The sequence below is a fragment of the Eubalaena glacialis genome, chromosome 10, assembly GCF_028564815.1.
Source record: "Eubalaena glacialis isolate mEubGla1 chromosome 10, mEubGla1.1.hap2.+ XY, whole genome shotgun sequence".
Lineage (NCBI taxonomy): Eukaryota > Metazoa > Chordata > Mammalia > Artiodactyla > Balaenidae > Eubalaena > Eubalaena glacialis.
In genome coordinates this window covers 66228037-66248742 of record NC_083725.1, presented here as the reverse complement: position 1 = coordinate 66248742, position 20706 = coordinate 66228037, and the positions used below count along the sequence as shown (strand labels likewise).

Below are 20706 nucleotides of genomic sequence, written 5' to 3'. Positions count from 1 at the left end.
GGTTTTGGGTACATTAGAATGGCATCATAGCCACACTAAATTACTCAAATTCAAAAATACGTGCTCTTTTTCATTCTCTTATTTAAAGGAGAAAATTTTTCATGCTATAAAATTATGTTTTGCATATGTTCTTATACTGTATATTACTATTCAAATACACTTAAATCATGTACTATATATAAACTGTGTATGCTGTTAAGTTATGGACAGTTTAATAAATTTTTCAGAGATAAATTTAACTTTATTTTTGCTGTACAGACTGATATATTAGAATCTGATCTCATCTTTTTTTTTTTTTTAAATAAATTTATTTATTTATTTTGGCTGCATTGGGTCTTTGTTGCTGCACGCAGGCTTTCTCTAGTTGCAGCGAGCGGGGGCTACTCTTCGTTACAGTGCACAGGCTTCTCATTGCGGTGGCTTCTCTTGTTGCAGAGCACGGGCTCTAGGTGCGCGGGCTTCAGTAGTTGTGGCTTGCAGGCTCTAGAGTGCAGGCTCAGTAGTTGTAGCACACAGGCTTAGTTGCTCCGCGGCATGTGGGTTCTTCCCGGACCAGGGCTTGAACCCGTGTCCCATGCATTGGCAGGCAGATTCTTAACCACTGTGCCACTAGGGAAGCCCAGAATCTGATCTCATCTTTAGAGGTGACTCATTTTAAAGGATTCTCTGAAGAAGTGATACCTTCCTGGTTATTTCATACCTGTATTGTAATCCTGATAGAGCTGGTATAACCGTTTCTAAAATATTCTAGGAATACTCTACCTTAATTCTTACTACCATATATCTTCAGAGATGAAACTGGCAATCATGACATGAATCACATCAAACGTGAGCAGAATGCTCCCTACTAAACTACAAACATCCTGAGGTTACAGTCTGAGAGTTGATCATTTCTGTCTTCCTTAGGATCTTGCCAACTGCTCTGCATAGAGTAGGTCCTCAAAAAACGGTTGCTAAATGAACAAAGTTTATTTGTCAGTGTTGCTTTTTCTTTGGATATACAGAGGCACTGTGGTTAAATTTGTCAGTAAGCCAGTTTGCATGAATTTAAAAACTTGTCTGAACTTATTTACAAAACAGAAATAGACTCACAGACATAGAAAACAAACTTATGGTTCCCAAAGGGGAAAGGGGGTGGGGAGGGAGGGATAAATTAGGAGTTTGGGATTAACAGATACACACTACTATATATAAAATAGGTAAACAACAAAGATCTACTATATAGCACAGGGAACTATATTCAATATCTTGTAATAACCTATAATGGAAAAGAATCTGAAAAAGAATATATATATATATATATATATATATATAACTATATATATCTGAATCACTTTGCTGTACACCTGAAACTAACACAGTATTGTAAATCAACTATACTTCAATTTTTAAAAAATTTGTCTGAAAAGCTTTCCCCCTCCCCTTTTCTTTCAGTTTATATACAAGAACACTTTACCTGAGATACAGGCCAAAGGTGAAGGTAAGTCCACTTCCTAGGGGGGGTGTGTGTGTGTGTGTGTGTCTATGTGTGTGGAGGACGGAGGTAATGGGAGGATGGGATGGAGGTGGAAGAAGGGGGTGGGGCAGAGAGGTAGCAGAGAGAGTACAGGCCTTGGGACCAGATGCTCTTGAATCTTAAGTCTTCCACTTACTGCTCTATGACCTTGGGCAAGTCTCTTTTCTTTAAGCCTTAGTTTCTTCAGTAGTAAAATGGAGCTGTTAATAGCTACATTGCAGAGTTATTTTAAAGATCTGAGATGATTTAAATGCCCAGCTCTATGCTTGACAAAGTAGATGCTTAATATATTTAAATAAATAAAATAAAAATAGTTTCTGAGATCTGGTGTAGACCTAGAAAGAATATGCTCTGCTCAGGTTATTAATACCAGGACAACCACTAGCAAACCACTGTAGTCATAGCCCATGGGTTCTTTTTCATTCTTTTTCAGGGATAACATGGAAAAATTTTATCTTCTTTCATTTTGTCCTAACTTGTTTCCAAACAGTTTCTCTTCGGAATCTGGCCGGTGATCCTGTTTGAGCCTCTCAGGAAGCAGTGATGAATTATTTCACCAATAAAACAAAATAGCACGTACCATATAGGCCTGGTCAAATGATTAAGGAAATCTTTAGAGATCTACACGTTCAAATATATCATGACCATCGCAGCAAAGGAGTGACTTTCTGACTAATGCTGCCAGCCATACAGAGAATGAGGAATGGGGCTTGTTGGATGTTTAGCTTGTGTCTTTATCTCATTTGTCTTCCTCCTCCTCACCGTCACTCTAAGATGTTTCAAAAGAAACAGACATGATTTGTATGTATATACTCAAATGCTGGAAATATTGGGCTTTTCTTAACAGGTTAACAGTCTGTGCTGATCATAGGAAATTAACCTTTTTCTCTTTTTTTGACTAGGCTTGCATGTGAATTAAACTTTTCTTAATATTTGATTAAATAATGAAGACAGCCAGCTAAGGACTGGCAAAACCCCATATCCAGATGGCCAGCTGTGAGGCAGCACTTAGCTATTTCAGCCTTGATTTATATTTTTGTCATAGTAACCTCATGGATGGTTTCCCAAGGTAAAAAAAAAAAAAAAAAAAAGAAAAGAGCTATCTGTGGGATTCTGGTAGTTCTTCATTGTCTGCCTCTGTGCTGGTCCGAGTGTTATAAGCAAGCTCAGACCTGCCACTGGGTTCTATACTTGTCACATTCCAGATTTGCGGTGGGCTCTGGGATGTCGTTTGTGGTCACAGCCCGGCAGGGTGGGTGGGTCATCTTGTAACCTTTATGAAGGCCACCAGGACACCTGTAGAATGTTCCACCTCCACCCAGTTAAAGGTGGTTGCTCCGTTTCCTTTGATCTTTGAAGATCTTTAAGTTGTCACTGTTTTTATGGCTAGGCAAACATGATTGTTGGGCAAACATATTTCATCCTCCTAGAATAACTCATTTGAAGTTACCAGTAAATGTCGTTATACTCTGACTTTTAAAATTATGCAATATTTTCCAGTTTTCAGAGAGGCCATGGTTATGCCCAGGGAAATGTGTTGGGTTAACTAGAGCTAAAATCATCAGGATCTTATGTACATAAAGCTTATTAGAATACCTGCTCCTTCATTTTGCTGAAGGAAAGAGATATAAGGGTTGAAAACAGCTCTAACTTACTTGAACTTGTAACAGAACTACCAAAAATTAAAGTGCTAAGACATGGCAGTGAAATCTCATTGTAAGGCAGCTAGTTCTAATTTGGATTTGAATGTATAACAAATTGAATCACTCTTCACAAACATAACACCTGCCTGGAATAAAAACCTGATTCGACCCCTTTGCTCATATATCACCATATTTGTAGCTCTGTACCATTTAGCATTTTTACAACTTTCCCCTGCTTATACATTATTATAAAATCCAGATTGTTTTTACTACATGGTGTCATTACCCCAGATTAAATTCTGAGCTACAGCTTCCAAAGGAAAGTCACTTTTTTCTTAAGCAAAGGTGTAAGACACTTCTGTTGTTTTTCTAGTATTCAGTAAGAAGCCTTGGTACAAATTTAAAACGAATACAGATTTTGTTGTTTTTCTTCACTTGCTGGCCTTAGTTTTAGTCCAAGTACTATTTTCCTTACTTTAGCATGCCAACATGCCATTAGGCAGATACTTCCCACCTGCTTTTATGATCCTCCAGCAAGAAAAACACTTGCCAAAATATAAATCTAAAAGAACTTTGGTTGTGCCTTAGGAAAATATAAACGAAACAGTTCCAACACAAGCCTGTAAGACTGTTCTTTATTTTGCCACAAGATTCTGGCGTCTGGCTACATTCATGTGCAACTACCTAGGCTGTCAGTCATCTAACAATTTTTAATGAGTTCATTTGTTTCACACCATTGTCGTTTTTGTACTTTTCACTAAGAAATACTTCTGTATAAAGAATCTGTATAAAAACAAAGGTACATCCTTCCTAACAATGCTAAATGCTGAGACTAAGGTTCTGCAGTATTAAGGTCGGATTAAGGGTACAGAGAACACACCCTGACACTGAGGCCCTTTAGAGCAGTTTGTTGAATGAGCAATTCAGCCACTGCCACCTGTAGTTTCTTATTGAATAAAGCTGTCCAGCACCTTAGAGACTTGTAACACTGTGGCCAAGTCTTCAAAGACCCTTGTTTCTGTTGTAAAAACAAACAGCATGAAACCGCTCAGCAAAGAAGTTTTAGAAGGGTTGAGCAGAAAGCAGAGCCTAAATCCAGGCTCTTTAATTTTCCAGGTTAGTTTTTGTCTCACACATGGCTGCCTTTTTAGCAACCTAAGTATTAGCACACTCAAGACTTTGTATCTGTGCCATATCAAGTATTGTGGAAATACTGGTGACCTTTAGGATATTGCTAAATTGCCTTTATTTCAATATGGCTTAATTTTTTTCCCTTCTAGGGCTCTGAGTTGTATTATTACAGGGTTGGGTTATTACCGTCCCCCCACCACTTTATTTTCTTGAGAGAGTCGCTGTTAACTAGAGTGTACAAAAAAACCTGTTTCCTTTTGAGCAGATAGTGGTTTGTGTGCATATCAACTGATGTGAAAGGTCCTCGTCTCTGAGCCCTATAGCAAATTGTATTCTAGAAAACATTAGTACTTTATGAGGATGTGAAAGAAGCAGTTAGCTTGCACATTTTATTATACTACCTATGCTGCCATTTTCACTCCAGAAAATTGAAAGCAGTTTGACTCTTTTATGGAAAAACTAGGTGAAGGGTGGTTGTGTTCATCTGATTGGTCACTCTACCTGCCTACCCCTTCGCACCTTGGTGCTTTCATGAAACATTGACACTCCTGAAGTGATCTCTTTTATCCTTGTGATATTATATAAATTAATGATGAACAGGAGAAACATTTTTTTTGAATAATACACAAATGAGACCCCCCAAATAGTGGTATTTGGTTTAGAATTAGATCAAATATTATGGTTTAACCTGAGTGCAAAATTTCCAGGACTGGGCTTTCCTTACACCAAGAGGGTTTTTCAAATACCAAGGAGAGGAAGAGGTGTGAGTCAAAGAAAATCAAGAGACCAAAAACTTCAGGTACACGATGCATGAAAATCTTTAAATGCCTGAAAAAAATTAAGTTCTGTTTTAATGCCAACACCCTCAGAATTTAGCCAATGTCCCTAGAGGTGACTAATAATTTAGTTCAAGGGTTTCTTATGAGTACTATGGGTTGCACATTACTTTGCTCTTGAAAAAAATCATCTGTTGCTAAGTTTAACACTTTTAGCTCTCAGTTCCGCATTTACATGACAGAAAAAATTATTCTAGCCCTGTGGTTTATGATGTGCTACTGGATAAGTGTTTATGTTAAACTGGTGTTTCAAAGAGAACCAGTTCTAATTGGAATTTGCAACTAAGTGGCAATTTGCAGATCTACCTCTGTCTTACATTGTGCATCATATCAATACCATAATATAATTAGTTTGATCACTTTGTCTTATTTTTCAATGTCTAAAATTATGCTTACTCACCATGCTGTAAACATTTGGAAGTAATGACTGAAATTTGGCTAAGTGTCCGTTGTGCAGGGGGCAGTAAGTGAAAAAAAGGAACCGTCAAGACCCATCTGAATGGAAAATTTCAGTGCTGTTTTTTAAACTCCTGCACTTCCTTTAAGAATAAGGAAACTTTTATTTTATGTCTAATTGGAGTTGCTGGCTGGCGAAAAGCTGCCAGTGTTGCTGAGGTTTATGGGAGCATGCCACTGTACTTAACGGCTTCTCCAGTTGCGGGGGAACGCCTCTCCTCTACCCTCTTAGATTCAGTTGTTGAGGCCTGTGAAATAAACTGACAAAGGACAGATTAGCAAGAGAAAGGGCAGGTTTTTATTTACATATGTAAATGGGAGTTCAGAGAAAAATGTGACTTGAGGCAGAATTTGCAGCTTATATACCATCTTAAGAGAAGGGGACAGCGAGAAAGGGCACTTAGGGGAAAACAAATGACTTTTAGGAAAGACAAATGGGCCCTTAGGAGAATAGGTAGGAGTTAAGATAGTTCTACGACAGTGTCTTTTTAGATGTGGCACTGAAACTCCCAGGAGAGGATTTGACAGTTGAGTCTTTTAGGGAGGTTCTGCTTTTAGTCAGATAAAGGGAATTCAGGAAAAAAGCCTCTTCCTGTCTGTTGATTCTCAAGTGCATTCAGCTCAAAATGTTTTTTATGCCATAGTGGTGTATTCTGGACCCTTTTACTTCCCCTGTCTAAAACTTTCCAAGAAGTTTCGCAGACCAGAAGCCAAGTTGGTGGCTGTAGAGAGAAGATTCAGGTTAGAAGTTAGGAGATAAGAGATCTGCAAAGGGAAGGAAGGCATAGATTTATGGAGAAACAAAAGGAAAAGCAAAAATTAATAGTTGGAGCAGATTATATAAACTCAGTTTTTGAGTACAGAGGGCAGTCAATCAAAAGGATTTCTAGATGTTGGTCTTAAGGCATCTTTAAACAGTGGAGTCAGGATAGTAGTGGCAGTCTCACACACATGGTTATTTCCCAGAGCTCAAAGGACCATGTTCTGGTGAACTTCCTGAGTGGCCCAAACTGTTGTGGTGGTAAATCCCTTAAAGTTACATCCAGCTTCAGCTTGTAGGGCTTCAGGAAAAGGGCAGTTTTAGTTCTTAGTAATGCCAAGTCAGAAGGGTGGTAGAAAATTGGAAATGTTCATTAGTGACAAAATGCACAAGATGGCAGGATCCGGCTTACAAAGAGGTGAAAATAGCTCAAGGAGAATGAACAGGACTAGAATCTGATAATCCGCATGGGTATATTATAGTTTTCCATTGAAACATAAAATTTGTCTTTATAATCACCCTAGTTTTGTCAAAGATAATCAAGGTAAGACGGTTTTTGTTTGCAAAACGAGTCTAGTCTCATCAAACTTGGCCTGATTGTTTATATAAGTGCAATGAGAATAGTAATTGATGACATAGGCCTTTTGAACATTTATTAGGAATCCCAGATTGGACTTTTAAATTCCTCGAGTCTAGGAATCCAAGCTGAGAACTTGCCATCAGACTTCTCTTGCATGCCTTCAGATTTGGATGAATCCCTCCTTCTCCAGGTCCCCAAAATATCTTAAGCTTTCTGGTCCTGCCAGGAAGTGGCCTTCCTAACTCACCCGTAAGGCTGGGACCCCTGTAAACCAGGTACTAGGCAGTTTTCCAGGGGGGCTTCATAAGCACTGGCTCCTTAAAGTCAGCCTTATTAATTCCTTAAAACTGGTCATATCTATGCACATCATCCTCAAATATGACATTCCAGTCAAAGCCTTGGTAATATAATCAGTGTTTCCAGTTGTGTCCTGTTACAGGGAGAACAAATTCTTATTGAACTTATTCAAATAACTATATTGCCATGGAAATAAGTATTCAATAAGGGTTTTTCCCAAATTTTGGAGGGTTCAGACAGGGAGAAAAGATAAATGCTTCATTTTTGTTTACAAAGATATGATCTACTAAATTGCTGTAAGTGCTAGATAGCTTAAGAGAAAAGGCGTTCCTTAAATCCAGAAAATAGAACATTAAAGAACCAGCAATAAGGGACTTCCCTGGTGGCGCAGTGGTTAAGACTCCGCGCTCCCAATGCAGGGGGGCCCGGGTTCCATCCCTGGCCAGGGAACTAGCCAGGACTAAGGAGCCTCAACTAAGGAGCCTGCCTGCTGCAACTAAGGAACCCGCCTGCCGCAACTAGGACCCGGCGCAACCAAATAAATAAATAAATATTAAAAAAAAAAATGAAGAACCAGCAATATTCCAAGCAAAAGTCATAGAAGGAATCATAATCATTCTTCATCACTCTACTCAGCCCCATGTGATAAATTCAGGTCTTTCTTGATTTCGGTTAGCAATTTCATGAACCCATGAGCTTCTCCGTTAGTTCTGGAAATCCTTATTAAGTCCAGTGGTGTGATCTTAAAGTTACGTAAGCCTGTACCTCAGGGTACCTGTTACAGTCTTTTCCATGGATCTCTGAGAAGATCTTGAAAATGAAGCCTGTAGCTGATTACAAGAGTTCAGGAAGGCATCAGAGTAAAACAATATCTGTGAATGACAAAAAGCTTAAAATGGCTATGGTTAAAGGTCTGATGAGTTCATTAAAATGCAGTTGACAAGGAAATTTGGTTGACTCTGTGACATTCAGCATTTCAAGATAAATGGAGTTATGACATTATACCGGGACATATCATGGACAGCTATGACATTAACAAACTTCTAGAAATTTCATACAGTTTCTGAAATACTTACATTAATAACACATACCCATGGAACTATAATCTAGGGAAGGTTAAGCATCACTTATTTGACAATGCTTGCCATGCAATTTAACATATCAAAGAAACCTAATTAGTTTAACACCTCTGTTTTTACGAAGTGAGAACAAATCCTTTGAGGTTTTCCAGGGGCTGTCTGGGAAATCTCAAAGTCAGAGGTCAAGAAGACTTCATTTAGAATTTGATTTGGAGAAGTTGTTAAAAGGTTTGACCACTTAATTAAATAATATTGTAGGTCACTGTGAAAAAATACTTACCTATGTGACCAAAGTGACAGTAATTGCTTTGTCTCATTAAATACAGACCAATAATCCAAGAAGCTCCGTCCTTTTAACAGGGAATTTCAACCTCTAGTTTTGCATTTGTACACTATTGAGCTCTTTGTGTGTGTGTGTGTGGTGAAGGCAAATACAGCATTTATCGCAGGCACCAAGCAAGGAGATCAGGCAGTTCATTGAGCTCATTTTTTAAAAATTATAAATAAATGCATTCAGTCTTAGCCAGCGTGACGACATGAATAAGATATTCTCCCCGCCCCCATTCCCTTCTCTACCTCTCCTCTTCCCCCCACCATCTGCAGACGCTTTACAACTTCCTATACCCATTCAGGTTTTTGTCTTTACTTTCTTCTTTCTCATTCTGGAAAACCATTTGACAACCTCTAAGCAACTACTTTAGGACAAAATTACTCTCCTTTTTTCCTTAACAAGAACACATCCTTCATTTCTTTCAGACCTTTCAAGATTGCTTCCCTTCTTTATTGTTTCTGGTATTTTTATTTATGTATATTGATTAGAATTCTTAACCCTTAGTAACCTTAATTTCCAGTGAAAATGAGGAAGTAGACAATTGTGAACTCACATCAGAATTCTGTAGTAGATTAACAAATTTATGAATACACCACCTCAATTTATAGAAGCATGTTTCTTTTTTTTCTTAATTAATTTATTTATTTAGTTTTGTCTGAGTTGGGTCTTTGTTTCTGCAAGTGGGCTTTCTCTAGTTGCAGCGAGCAGGGGCTGCTCTTCGTTGCCGTGCGCGGGCTTTTCATTGTGGTGGCTTCTCTTGTTGTGGAGCACAGGATCTAGGCATGCAGGCTTCAGTAGTTGTGGCACACGTGCTCAGTAATTGTGGCTTGCGGGCTCTAGAGTGCAGGCTCAGTAGTTAGTTGCTCCGCGGCATGTGGGATCTTCCCAGACCAGGGCTCGAACCTGTGTCCCCTGCATTGGCAGGTGGATTCTTAACCCCTGCGCCACCAGGGAAGCCCAGCATATGTTTCTTCATAGTACAGTTTTTGAATGTGGTAAAAGAACATGTTTATCAACAAACGCAAACATCTTTAGTCCCTCTGTAAAAATAAGTCAAAAGTATATAAATTTATGCTTAGTAATTAATGTTTCAGTATTTTGTCTTATTTGGACATTACCTAGACCCAGATAAAGACACTTCTTCACTTGAAATTCACACTGAAGATAAAACTCTAGCTTTAGACCATAACCTTTCACCTTGGGTAATGAAACCTTGACATATTTGAGGGAAAGGTGGAAAACAAAGTTGGCAATCAGAGCAGCTAAGGAGAAGACAGATCACTAAGGAATTTAAGCAGTATTGTTACCTACAGAATTTCTGCTGTTGTTGATGCACATTTGGAATAAGCAGTAGTGACCACCATCTTTACACACTTTAAATATCTGGTATTGTTTCACAAGACCTTCATTATCATTAAGTCAGCAAATTGCTTCCTGTTTTGATTGGTAGCTAGCGTAGAAAATGATCACAAGAATATTTCCGACTAGAAAACCCTAAAACCCACTCGATTACAGGCCTGCAAGTGACCTAAAATTGTCCCACTCTGTTTAGCTCAGCAGCTGTCAATATTACAGCACCAATCACAGGTCACACTTTGCTCACAGTTCCTTTTTAACCCTTATTACAAGACCTGCTTCATGGCTTCTAAGGAGCACAGTGTTGCGATGTGGACCAGATTTAGTCATTGGTAATTTAAATATTTACGAAAATGTCATAAAGCTTCTGAAACTTCTCTGGCAAATGTCAGATCTGCAGATCATCACTTTTAAATCGAGTGTGCAGAAGTAACTCTTAGGTTGCAGCAGAGCACATTTATTAGAGAAATCTTTAAGCACGGAAATATGGTTCCCTACAAATATTCATCCTGACATCATCTGCACCTAAAAGAAAACGATGAAAGTTCTATGATATCAAATGGCTCTGGACCAGGGGTTGGTGAACTACAGCCCACAGACGAAATCCAGTCTGCAGTTGTATGGCCTGCAAAGTAAGGATGATCTTTACACTTTAAAAGCATTGTTGAAACATACAATAATAAGAAGAGGAATATGTTTCAGACGTGTGTGGCCTGCAAAGCCTCAAATGTTCACTATCTGGTTCTGGGAGTTTGCCCCCCATTCTCTAGACCTTCCGCAAATATGGAAGGACGAAAGTCCTTCCCACTGCACTTCTCCACAGGGTGATTCCAGTGTGTATTTGTCAGAATGAAATATTTTATACATTTGAGACATCGCTCACTTCTTTGTTGAATGTAATCATATGGTTTGTGTTTAAATATTTACACTATAAAGTATTTCTTCATATCAGTTTTACTAGATTGCCAACAGCCTGCTGCAAAGTGCCTAAATCTTTGGGGAAAATTACATGATTTTGTTTTCATTTTAAAGGAAATTCCATTCCCTACTATAAAGTCCAAAAATGCTACTTGCATTCAGCTTTTGAGTTGACTTCCAGAAAGATGAGATCATTTGACCATTTTTTTCTCATGCCATATAAAATGTGTCATGTGGTAATGTCAAGGAACTAATAAACTATCATCGTCGTGTACACTTTTTTTACTTTCCAAAAGGAGAAGTTCAAAATCCTTTCCACAATTAGTATTGTTTCTTTTGGCTCTTTTAGAACTGAATTACTTAATAGCAATTAATAAATGAATCATTTTAAGAAATAGGTATAATTTTTGTTTAATGTATTATAAGGCATTGTTTACTATCAAGCATTTCCATACTTTGGATATTTCTGAGTCATTTATCAGTGTGACCATTAGGTAAACTTTCCAAGCTAATACAGGGTTTCCTGGTTTCATTTTGGTGCAGATATTTGTCCTAGCAATTATTTAATAAACATAGGTGGTCATGAATCTATACAAGGAATAGATTTTCAGGTGATCTCAGACTTGCTTATTCACTTTTTCTATTTGATTGGCCAATGCCACCGTTATTTTTGTAGAAGATAGAATTGTGTAATTTTATACACAATTCTGCTATAATCTAGGCTATATGTCAGCATTAATCACCTCACTATTGGTGAAAGTATTAAATGATACTGTTTTGAATAAGACTTCTGGTAATGTTTTATCCCTGGTTTATATTTAATGTATCTATACATTTATATAAAGGCAGGGCCACATGTTTAGTTATACAGTTTGTGCACTGCACAATGGTACCCAGTTGGGGGAGGGGGTTAGTACAGGCTGAAGCCTCACGGTATGTGCCTTGGAAGGGTTGCGTCTCACGACACACTTTTTTTCAATTTCTGAGTGAAGCGGGCTGTATAGGCCAGCAGCAATCCTGTTCATGGGAAGGATGTTTAGTAATTATGACTTTTTTTGTCATTAGTCTTAAGTGATACTGCAGTAAATTTCTACTCCAAGCCTGGGTGATTTACAAGATTAAAAGCTAATAACTTTTCAATTAAACATTAATGATCCATAAGTACACAGCATTCTTAACTTTATGAGCTCTGGAGTAAATGCATGAACCTTCCAGCTTCACACAATGAAGGGGGACATATTGGAAACAGAAAAAACTTACTGCATAAGCCACATATGTCTAGGGTCTTATCTTTGGCAATGACCAAAGTGCCTTATAAGATGTAAAACAAATTAGAATTTCCTACAACTCACCTAGTTTTCCAAACAACATCTTTTCAAATACTAGCTTTACTAGCCAAGCCTGCATGAATTGATCGTTTCTCTCACTGCCGACCATATGATATTCTTCAACTAGTCCCTCTTTTGTGTGTCAGGGAGGGGCAGCCTTGCCTGGATCAACAGATAGACGCTGGCAAGAGGTGAACCAGGATCCTTGCCTGAGGACACAATTTGGACCGTGCTTTGTAAAAGGGATGACTGAAAAAGAGTTAAGATTGCTTCAATTCCACCTCTGAAGAGTACACACCATTTTTCTTTTTTTAAAGAATCTTGATAGATGGACTTTTTTAATATATTATTTATTTATTTATTTGGTTGTGCCAGGTCTTAGTTGCGGCAGCCAGGCTCCTTAGTTGTGGCTCGTGGGCTCCTTAGTTGTGGCACATGTGCTCCTTCGTTGTGGCATGTGAACTCTCAGTTGTGGCACGCACATGGGATCTAGTTCCCTGACCAGGGATCGAACCCAGGCCCCCTGCATTTGGAGCGCAGAATCTTAACGACTGGACCGCCAGGGAAGTCCCAAGTACTCACTTTTCTAAAGCCACCCTGCCATACACCCCCGCCCCCCCACACACAAAGGCACAATCAATTTAGTCTATTGGATTTTTATTGAGCTTACTCTGGGATCAGCTGTGGCATGTCTGAGATATTTTTTCCCCTCTTCTTTTTTTTTTGCTTCAACCCTTGACTAGGATGCAGAGTGGATCTACCTGAATGAGAGAGAAGTCAGGACCTGCTTCACTTGGTAAGGTGGCCTAGCCCCCAAATAAGGCTTGATTCTCAAAGGAAAATGTGGAGAAAGCACAAAAAGAGACAGAGGATTCATTTCATGAGCCCTACTATGTGGGGACCATATGGCACTGTGCCCTCCCGTCAACAAACTTTGGAAAGTTGTGTCGTGATAGGTGCTAGGAGTACAGTGAATAAGACACCTTGCCCTATGGCACTTATAATCTAGTGTCTGACAAATAATTGTGCCAGTCACGTTTGGGATGGGTGTCACAAAGGAAGGGTATAGGGAGCTCTGGGAGTGTGCACAAGGGAACCAGAGAAGGGAAGACTTCCTTGAAGATGAACAGTACATTAAGAACTGAAGGATGAGAGGAATCAGGAAAGAAAAAAGAGGCTGGTTATCACAGAAGAACAAGTGATGGGTTTCTGGAGAGATGAACAGGAATTAAGTCACACAGGGCTTTCAAAGCCATGTTAAGAATTTGAATTTGGAAAGCTCTTGAAAGGGTGGAGAATGGAGTCAAAGGAGGAGGGATACCAGGGAGAAGGAGAATGTGGTAGTTCAAGTAAGAGATAATGGTGATAGAGGCACTGGAGATAGAAAATCAAATATATCTGAGTTATACAGAAAGAAGCAGATATGGGGTGAGTTATCATCAAGTAAGTTTGGGATTTGTTGAGTTTGAAGTCTGGGCGAGATACATATCCTGGTGGAGAGCTTGAGGAGAGTAAAAAATGCGGATCTGGAGGTCAGGTGAGAGATCTGGACTGAAAATATAAATTTGAGAATCAAAAGCATACATGGTATTTGAAGCTATGTGAGTGGATGATTTGTGGAAGAGGGTCTCAGACTGAATCCTAGAAACCAAACTATTTAAGGATTAGTTAGAGGAATGTTGAAGGACATGGGCACCTCCAACCAAAGAGAGTCATCAGTCACTTGAAAAGGAAGCCTAGGGTATAGGCCTGAGTTCTAGTTCCTCGGGGTCTGTGGATGCCAGCTGCTGGGCTGGGTTCAGCTGTGGCTGTTGGCAGGGCTGGCTATGTGGTCCTTCACGAGGCCTGAGGGGTGGAGAGGAGTAACCTGACCCAGCACTGCATCGAGGTAGCAGGCTCCGAGTTGGAGCCCATTGGCATTAGTCCCGGCGGAGTGCTGTTACACACTTCATGTCCTTGTTGGTGTCTAACAGCCCTAGCTTAGGATCCTGGTCCTCCACTGAAAAGCTGTGTGATTGTGTCCAAGTCACTTAAATGTTGGATTCTATATGTGTAAAATGTAGAATTGTCTTAAGGGTTAGCGCCATGGTGTAGTATGAATCTAATTATATTGGGTTTTCTGAATAGGAGCATTCCTGTAAGAGTGCCTGCCCAGGCTTGCCAGGGGTACTTCAAAACTGCTGGACAGACCTGAGGAGTCAACCCCTCTTCCACTGGCCAGTTCAACCTGGAACAACCAACTCTCCTCCCCTTCCTGGTCACCTGGCTGACCTGTGCCCACAGAACCTGTTTGTCTTGGAAGTGGAGACGGGTTCCTCTGCCTTATCCCACCCCCCGTTTTTCTGACGAAGGTGTGGCAGGACAAGCAACGGACCTTTTACACTAGGTGAAAACAATCACCCGTTGTAAAGGTGAGGGCTGAAAAGGAGTTAGGATTGCTTTAATCCACCTCTTTTGTTCCACCTCTGAACAATACGCCTCTCAGAAACCACCCTACCACCCACACCCAGTACATACATCTCACTAAGTTCCTCCCTGGCCATTCCAGAACCTTCCTAGAGAGGTCATCACTGCCTGTCCTAAAGTCTGGTCACTTTATTCCAATAAGCTTACCGCCATTTAACTTTCTCCCCACTTCAATTCACCCCCAAACTTCCCGAAAGACATTTCTGCTAAAGAGAAAAGATGAGTTTTTAGGGAGCTTGGAGAAAGTGAGTTAACAACATTAAGTCATTGGGCCAACCTGGATGGATGTCTGCTCTGCGCCAGGCCTTGGACTCAGCCATGAGTGGGACAGGAGTTGCTCAGTCTGGGGAGGAATATGGTCAGGCCTGTCCCACCACTCTCCCCTCATACGTATCCTCACTCTTCTCTCACCCAGACATCCCCCTTGCCCCTGCCCAGCCCCTCTAAATTAGCAAGGAGAACAAGGAGCCTGAGAGGTGGAACATTCTTACAGAATCCAGTAAGTTACCAAGCTCTGAGGACACCATCCCTGCCCTTCTGATGACCCCTGCCCAGTTCAGGCCTGGCCTCACCTCTCTCTCATGGATCCCTGTACCCGTCTCTGGGTTCCCTTCCTCCACTATTTCCCTCTTTGGCATCTATACCACATATGGGCTGCTACAATGGACTCTTGAAAACAGATATGGACTGGTCAAAACTTTCAAAGGATCAAGTTAAAACTCCAGGTACGGCATTCAAGGCCCTTCTCAGGAACCTCTAATTTATCTTTGCACCTTCAACTCCCAATATTTACCCTTCCAACGACACTAAACGTGGAATGTTTCCCAGACATGTCCTGTTTAGTCCCACCTCTGTACCTCTGCCCAGAGTGCCCTCTCCCTCTTTACACCACTCCTTACCTGCTGGGAAAACTCCTTACCACCTCAAAAGCCATGTGGTAGGTTAAATATGGCCACAAATTTTTGGAACTCCTCCTCACCCCTTTTATCTGGGCTCGTCTTGTGACTTGCTTTGACCAACAGAATGTGGTAGAAGTGACATGATACAAGTTCTGAAGCCCAGGCCTCAAGAGGGCCTGTAGCCTCCACTGTCACCATCTTGGAACCCTGAGACCAACATGCCATGTAGCAGCCCTGGATGAAAGAGCACAGGAGAGTGAGGCCCAGCCACCTCAGTTGAGCCCAGCTCCCAGCTTACACATTAGCTGAATAGAGCCACATGAGAGAGTCCAGGTGGGTCCAACACAAGAACCTCCCAGGTAACTCACAGAATCTTGAGAAATAAAAATGCTGGTTGTTTTAATCCATTAAGTTTTGGGATGGTTTATTACACAGCAGTAGATAACTGATACAATGCAGTTCTAATGTGAAGTCTTCCCTGGCTCAGTCAGGTTCCTTCCCTGAGTTCCCTCTGTGTTTTGTACACATCACATCACTTTATAGTCATTTACTAACCAGCTCTCCCAAGTACAGTGAGCTCTGAGGACCAGGGCTGAGTCTGATTCATCTCCCTCCCAACCACTCACAGTGGTAATGGGATGAAGCCCCTGATCACTTGCCAAGTTCAGTATACTCAGATGTCATGAATTTGGCTAGAAAGTATGCCTAGATGAACATTTCACATGCAAATTACTCAACAAAAATTTTAAAGCACATCCTATGTTAACTCCCAGGCCCTGGAGTTGCTCCCAGTCTTGCAGGGAAACTACTCATTACAATACAGCATCAAAATGTTTCAGTCAAGTGTATTGCTGGGAGTGTACACGGCAGTTGGTTGGTGGGTGAGTCAAGAAAACACCTAGAAGAGGTAACGTTTAGCTTCATCATGAAGGGTAAGCAAGCTGTCACTGTCGGAAGGAAGCATGTAGCCATCCCCCACTCCAAGGAGGAGGAGGGATGCATGGATTGGTCAGATTCAAGTATACTGACCTAAGCCACAGTCCTGGGGGTGGGGCCTCAACCTGTGAAAGAAGGGGGTTAGAGGTAAGTCCCAGTCTGGTGATGGCTCCTGTCTATTTCTTCTCTCTCAGACACTCAAGATAAGATGGGGGCTTGGGCTTCTTCCCATCAACAAGGAGGTGCATTTTCTCCCCCTCCCTGCCCCACTCTCCTTAGAGTGCTAAGCAAGAACCAGAGGGAGGCCAAGGGGAAAGGAACCAGGGCAAAGCCCCAGGCTTAGGGCTCCGTGTTGGGGGTTGGAGCCAAAGGTAATAAAAGGTGTGTTTGCCTGCCATATCTGTGGTGCATATACAGGAATACCTTGGGGTGGTAGGGGGCTGGAGGAATCTATGTTCCAGCCATCCGTCACTTGGCATCAAGCCAGAAGAGGAAATAACCAACAGGAACTTTTCCTGTTCCCAGGAAAATAAGGGACAGAATCCCAGGTAGAGTGAATAGCACTGCAAAGGCAAGTAAATGTGTGGAGTGATAAATGGAGTGAGAAAGGAGCACAGAAAGAGGGTCACAAAGGAACTCTATACAATCCTGCATGAGAAGGCTGAACTTAATCCATAAAAGATGACCTGCTTTGCCCCGTAAACATTCCTGTGTTAGCCAACTGCAAATGTTACTATGGTACTATGTGCCAGGCATGGTTCTAAGTGCCTTACACCAATCAACTCATATTACCCTCTGAGGATATATATCTCATATATCCTCTTAGATAAATAACTTGCCCAAGGTCCCACAAATGAGGAATCTGAGGTTCGAAAGGGTCGCATAAGTGACAGGTCTGTCCTCTTTCACCAACTTTGCTACTCAGCAGCTGTGGTATCCATCAACACTGACACAGGTTCTGTTGAGCTGGACTTACCAGGAGGCTTCCAGCAAGAGGTAGTAGTTGAGCTGAGTCCTGAGAGACAAGGGATCAGAGCCAGCAGAGACCGTGACAGCTTAAAGTGCAGGGACTCCAGGGTGCCTGGAAAAGTGGTTTGAGAATAGGGGGGAATCCAGCAAAAAGAACCACAGAGAAGACACCCAGAGCTTCACAGTGTCAGCACCCAAGAACAGAGCCCAGCAAACCAGTGACACCCTCAGGTACAGGACCTGGCCCAACCTTTTCCTTTCATATCAAAAGGTGGCTGAGATCCAGATTTCTGGATCAAGTTTATCAAAGTAAATGCAGGTTTAATTGAGACAAGAATTACTGTTGCATTGAAACTGAGATTATTTTCTTTCTAGAAATGATTGTGGGCAGGAAGAGGAGGTAGAGAATGCTTTTTAATTATTTTTTAAAACTAGCATTTGTATGGCACTTTTTAGCACTGACAATATTATTTCCTCGCTCCGTATTTCATTGAGAGATGAATGTTAACTTTCTCAATTTTTCAGATGAGAAAACTGAAACCTAGGAGGTTAACAAATTCATACAAAGTCACACAGCTAATGAAAGAAGCTGGGACTCATGCCCAAGTTATTCAGACTCCAAATTCCGTTCTCATTCATTCTTTTATTCTTTCATTCATCGGAAAAAATGTATTGCATGCCCCAAATGTGCCAAGTACAGGACTAGGCACTGAGCATATAGTGATGATAAAATCGTTTATTTTGCTGTTTCTCTTTCTCGGTGCATTAAACACTGAAGCAGGAATCCATTAAGAGCTATAGGAACCTACATCTAGTATTTCTAATGGGCCTCACTGATTACAACTTTTGCAAGGTTCTCCCACTTTTATTTGTAGTTAACTGCTGCCATTATTTCACGGAACACCAGCTTTGTGCCCATCTTGTGCTAGACATTGTGTACGGACTGTAACAACCAAACACGAGAGTACGGTTCGATCTGGTAGTATCTACTATGAGCAAACGACTCAATCCGAGAATAATTATTGAGCACATATTCTGGGCAAAGTATTCATTCAACAAATATTTATTGGCACCTCTGATAATCATAATAGCTAATATTTACTGAACTCTTACTATTTGCCAAGGACCATGCTAAATTCTTTACAGACATTATCATTTCAGTAACTCTTAAGAGGTAGCTATTTGACAGTTTATATCAGCTTGCTCAGCATATGCAGTTAGAAAGTGGTAGAGGCAGAATTTGAACCCAGGCAGCCAGTATTTTCCACCACTTTGTTGTCCCAACTCCCACCCTGGGCAGGGCACTGGGGAGACAGTAGTGAACAACACAGATGCCATCCCTGCCCTCAGGATGCTTACAGACTAGGAGGGAAGATAAAACTTTAAACAAATAACACTCTAGTCTCCTTTGAGTTAATGTTAAACCTTCCCCAACGACATGCCTATTCAAGTGGAACTAGAGAATGAAGAGGCCAAGCAGGTGTTAAGTAGGTGAAGGAGGGGAAGGGAGGTCCATCCCAGCAGTGGAACAGTGTGACAGAAAGCTTCAAGGTAGGAAGAAGTTGGCAGTCCAAAGCTGTGACTTGGCTGATGGCCAGGGTAGGTGGATGACAGTGAGAAGTTGAGGAAAAGAGCATGAGGAGTGGTGTGCAAATCTTCATTGTTCAAAGGTTTTTCCAGCTGCTGTAGAGGATGGATCAGCTGAGAGCAAGAAAGTGTGTGGCGAAACCAAGCAGAAGGCTAGTTCATCTGAGCAGCAGATGCTAGCTTAGATTCGCCTGTTGATGGTGGGAATGGAAGGGGACAGACTGATGAAATATTTAGGAGTTAGAACTGACCAGGCTTTGGTGGGGGGGATGAGGGAAAGGAGGCAGTCAATCACAGTTTGGGGCTTGAACAACACGGTGAGGGTGGAACTCTGGGACAACTCTGGGGAGGAAGATGAGAGCTCAGGCTGCACCCAAGGTGGCTGTGGACCACCACATGGATATGGTAAATAACAGGCTGTTGGTTGGACATATGGCTCTGGAGTTTGGAGGTGCTAAAAGCGAAGGAAATCATCTTGCACAAAGGTGAAAAGAGTGTCCAGGACAGAGTCCTGGAGAACTGCCCCCCCACCCCCCTCCCAACCATTAAAGGACGTTAGAGAGGAAGAAATGAGCAAAGAAAACTGGGAGACATGGTTAAAGAGGGAAGAGGAAAGCCAGGAGAGAGTGGCGTCCCTGAAACAGACAGTAGTGTATTTCAAGAAGAGGAGGACCTGGTGTGGCTGAATTTAGCAGGGAATAAATACAGGAAAGACTGTTGTGATCTGGGATTTGTCCTGAGGTGTCCTCATGAAGGCAGGGCTTGAGGTGCACCTGGGCAGGCCGGGGGATTTAGGTACACAGAGGAGAGGGCCTGACCTGGCATGTGTGGGAAACAGAAAATAACACCAACAGATAGAAATAGAAGGAGGTGGGGCCAGAGGATGCCAAAGAGGGTAAAGAATTGGTGCCATTAATTGACTGGCCAGTTCATGCTCATTTAATGCTCTCAACTACCCTGCAAAGTAGGAAGCTACCAACCCTTTGGTATAGAGGGGAACACTCAGCCCTAGAAATCTGAAATGACTTGTTCAAGATGATACATGTAAGTGGTAATGACTGAATTTTAACCTGGGTCTGTCACCTCATCCTTCCCAAGGAGGCATGGGCATCTATTTCCCTTTCCTTCCCAAGGAGGAAAATAGATCAGAGAGGGTCAGGGCTCGACAGGGGTGGAGAGGAGGGAATAAGCATAGAGAGATTTGGACGCAGTATCAACAAGATGTAGAAAGTCTATATAAGTTGAGGGTGGGGTAGAGAGTCAGGGCTTCCGGTTGGAGCAACTGGGCAGAGGGAGGTACCATTCACTGAAGTGGAAAAAGCAGCATATGGATTCACGGGAAGACGGAGGCTTTGACTTTGACTTGAGTCTGCCCGGCCTACCTGACATCCAGAGGAGATGTCAGGAGGCAACGAGATACACAGATCTGAAGGTCAGAACACTCCAGACTTGGGAGACGTGAAATGCTTCAGTTCTCTTTCCTTTATTTTATCTTCTTAACAACAGAGTTGAGAAGGGACTGGTTCTCAGTTCTGGGAGAGACATGACGGGGGAAGGGTGTCATTCCGCTGATTCAAAGACGACTCCCGGCTCACCTTTGACTCGGTTCCCCCCACAG

The 20706-nt window shown here is 41.5% G+C and overlaps 1 protein-coding gene across 1 annotated transcript in view; it reads left to right on the top strand.

Moving 5' to 3' along the window:
• ACER3 (alkaline ceramidase 3) overlaps window positions 1-4331 on the top strand; it is a 187877-nt gene extending 183546 nt beyond the window's left edge. Inside the window, exons 10-11 of the mRNA XM_061202830.1 lie at window positions 1435-1480; window positions 2007-4331. Of these exons, the coding sequence (XP_061058813.1) occupies window positions 1435-1480; window positions 2007-2060 (100 nt within the window). The 3' untranslated portion in view covers window positions 2061-4331. The remainder of the gene's footprint in view (window positions 1-1434; window positions 1481-2006) is intronic.
• Window positions 4332-20706: the final 16375 nt, after the last annotated feature.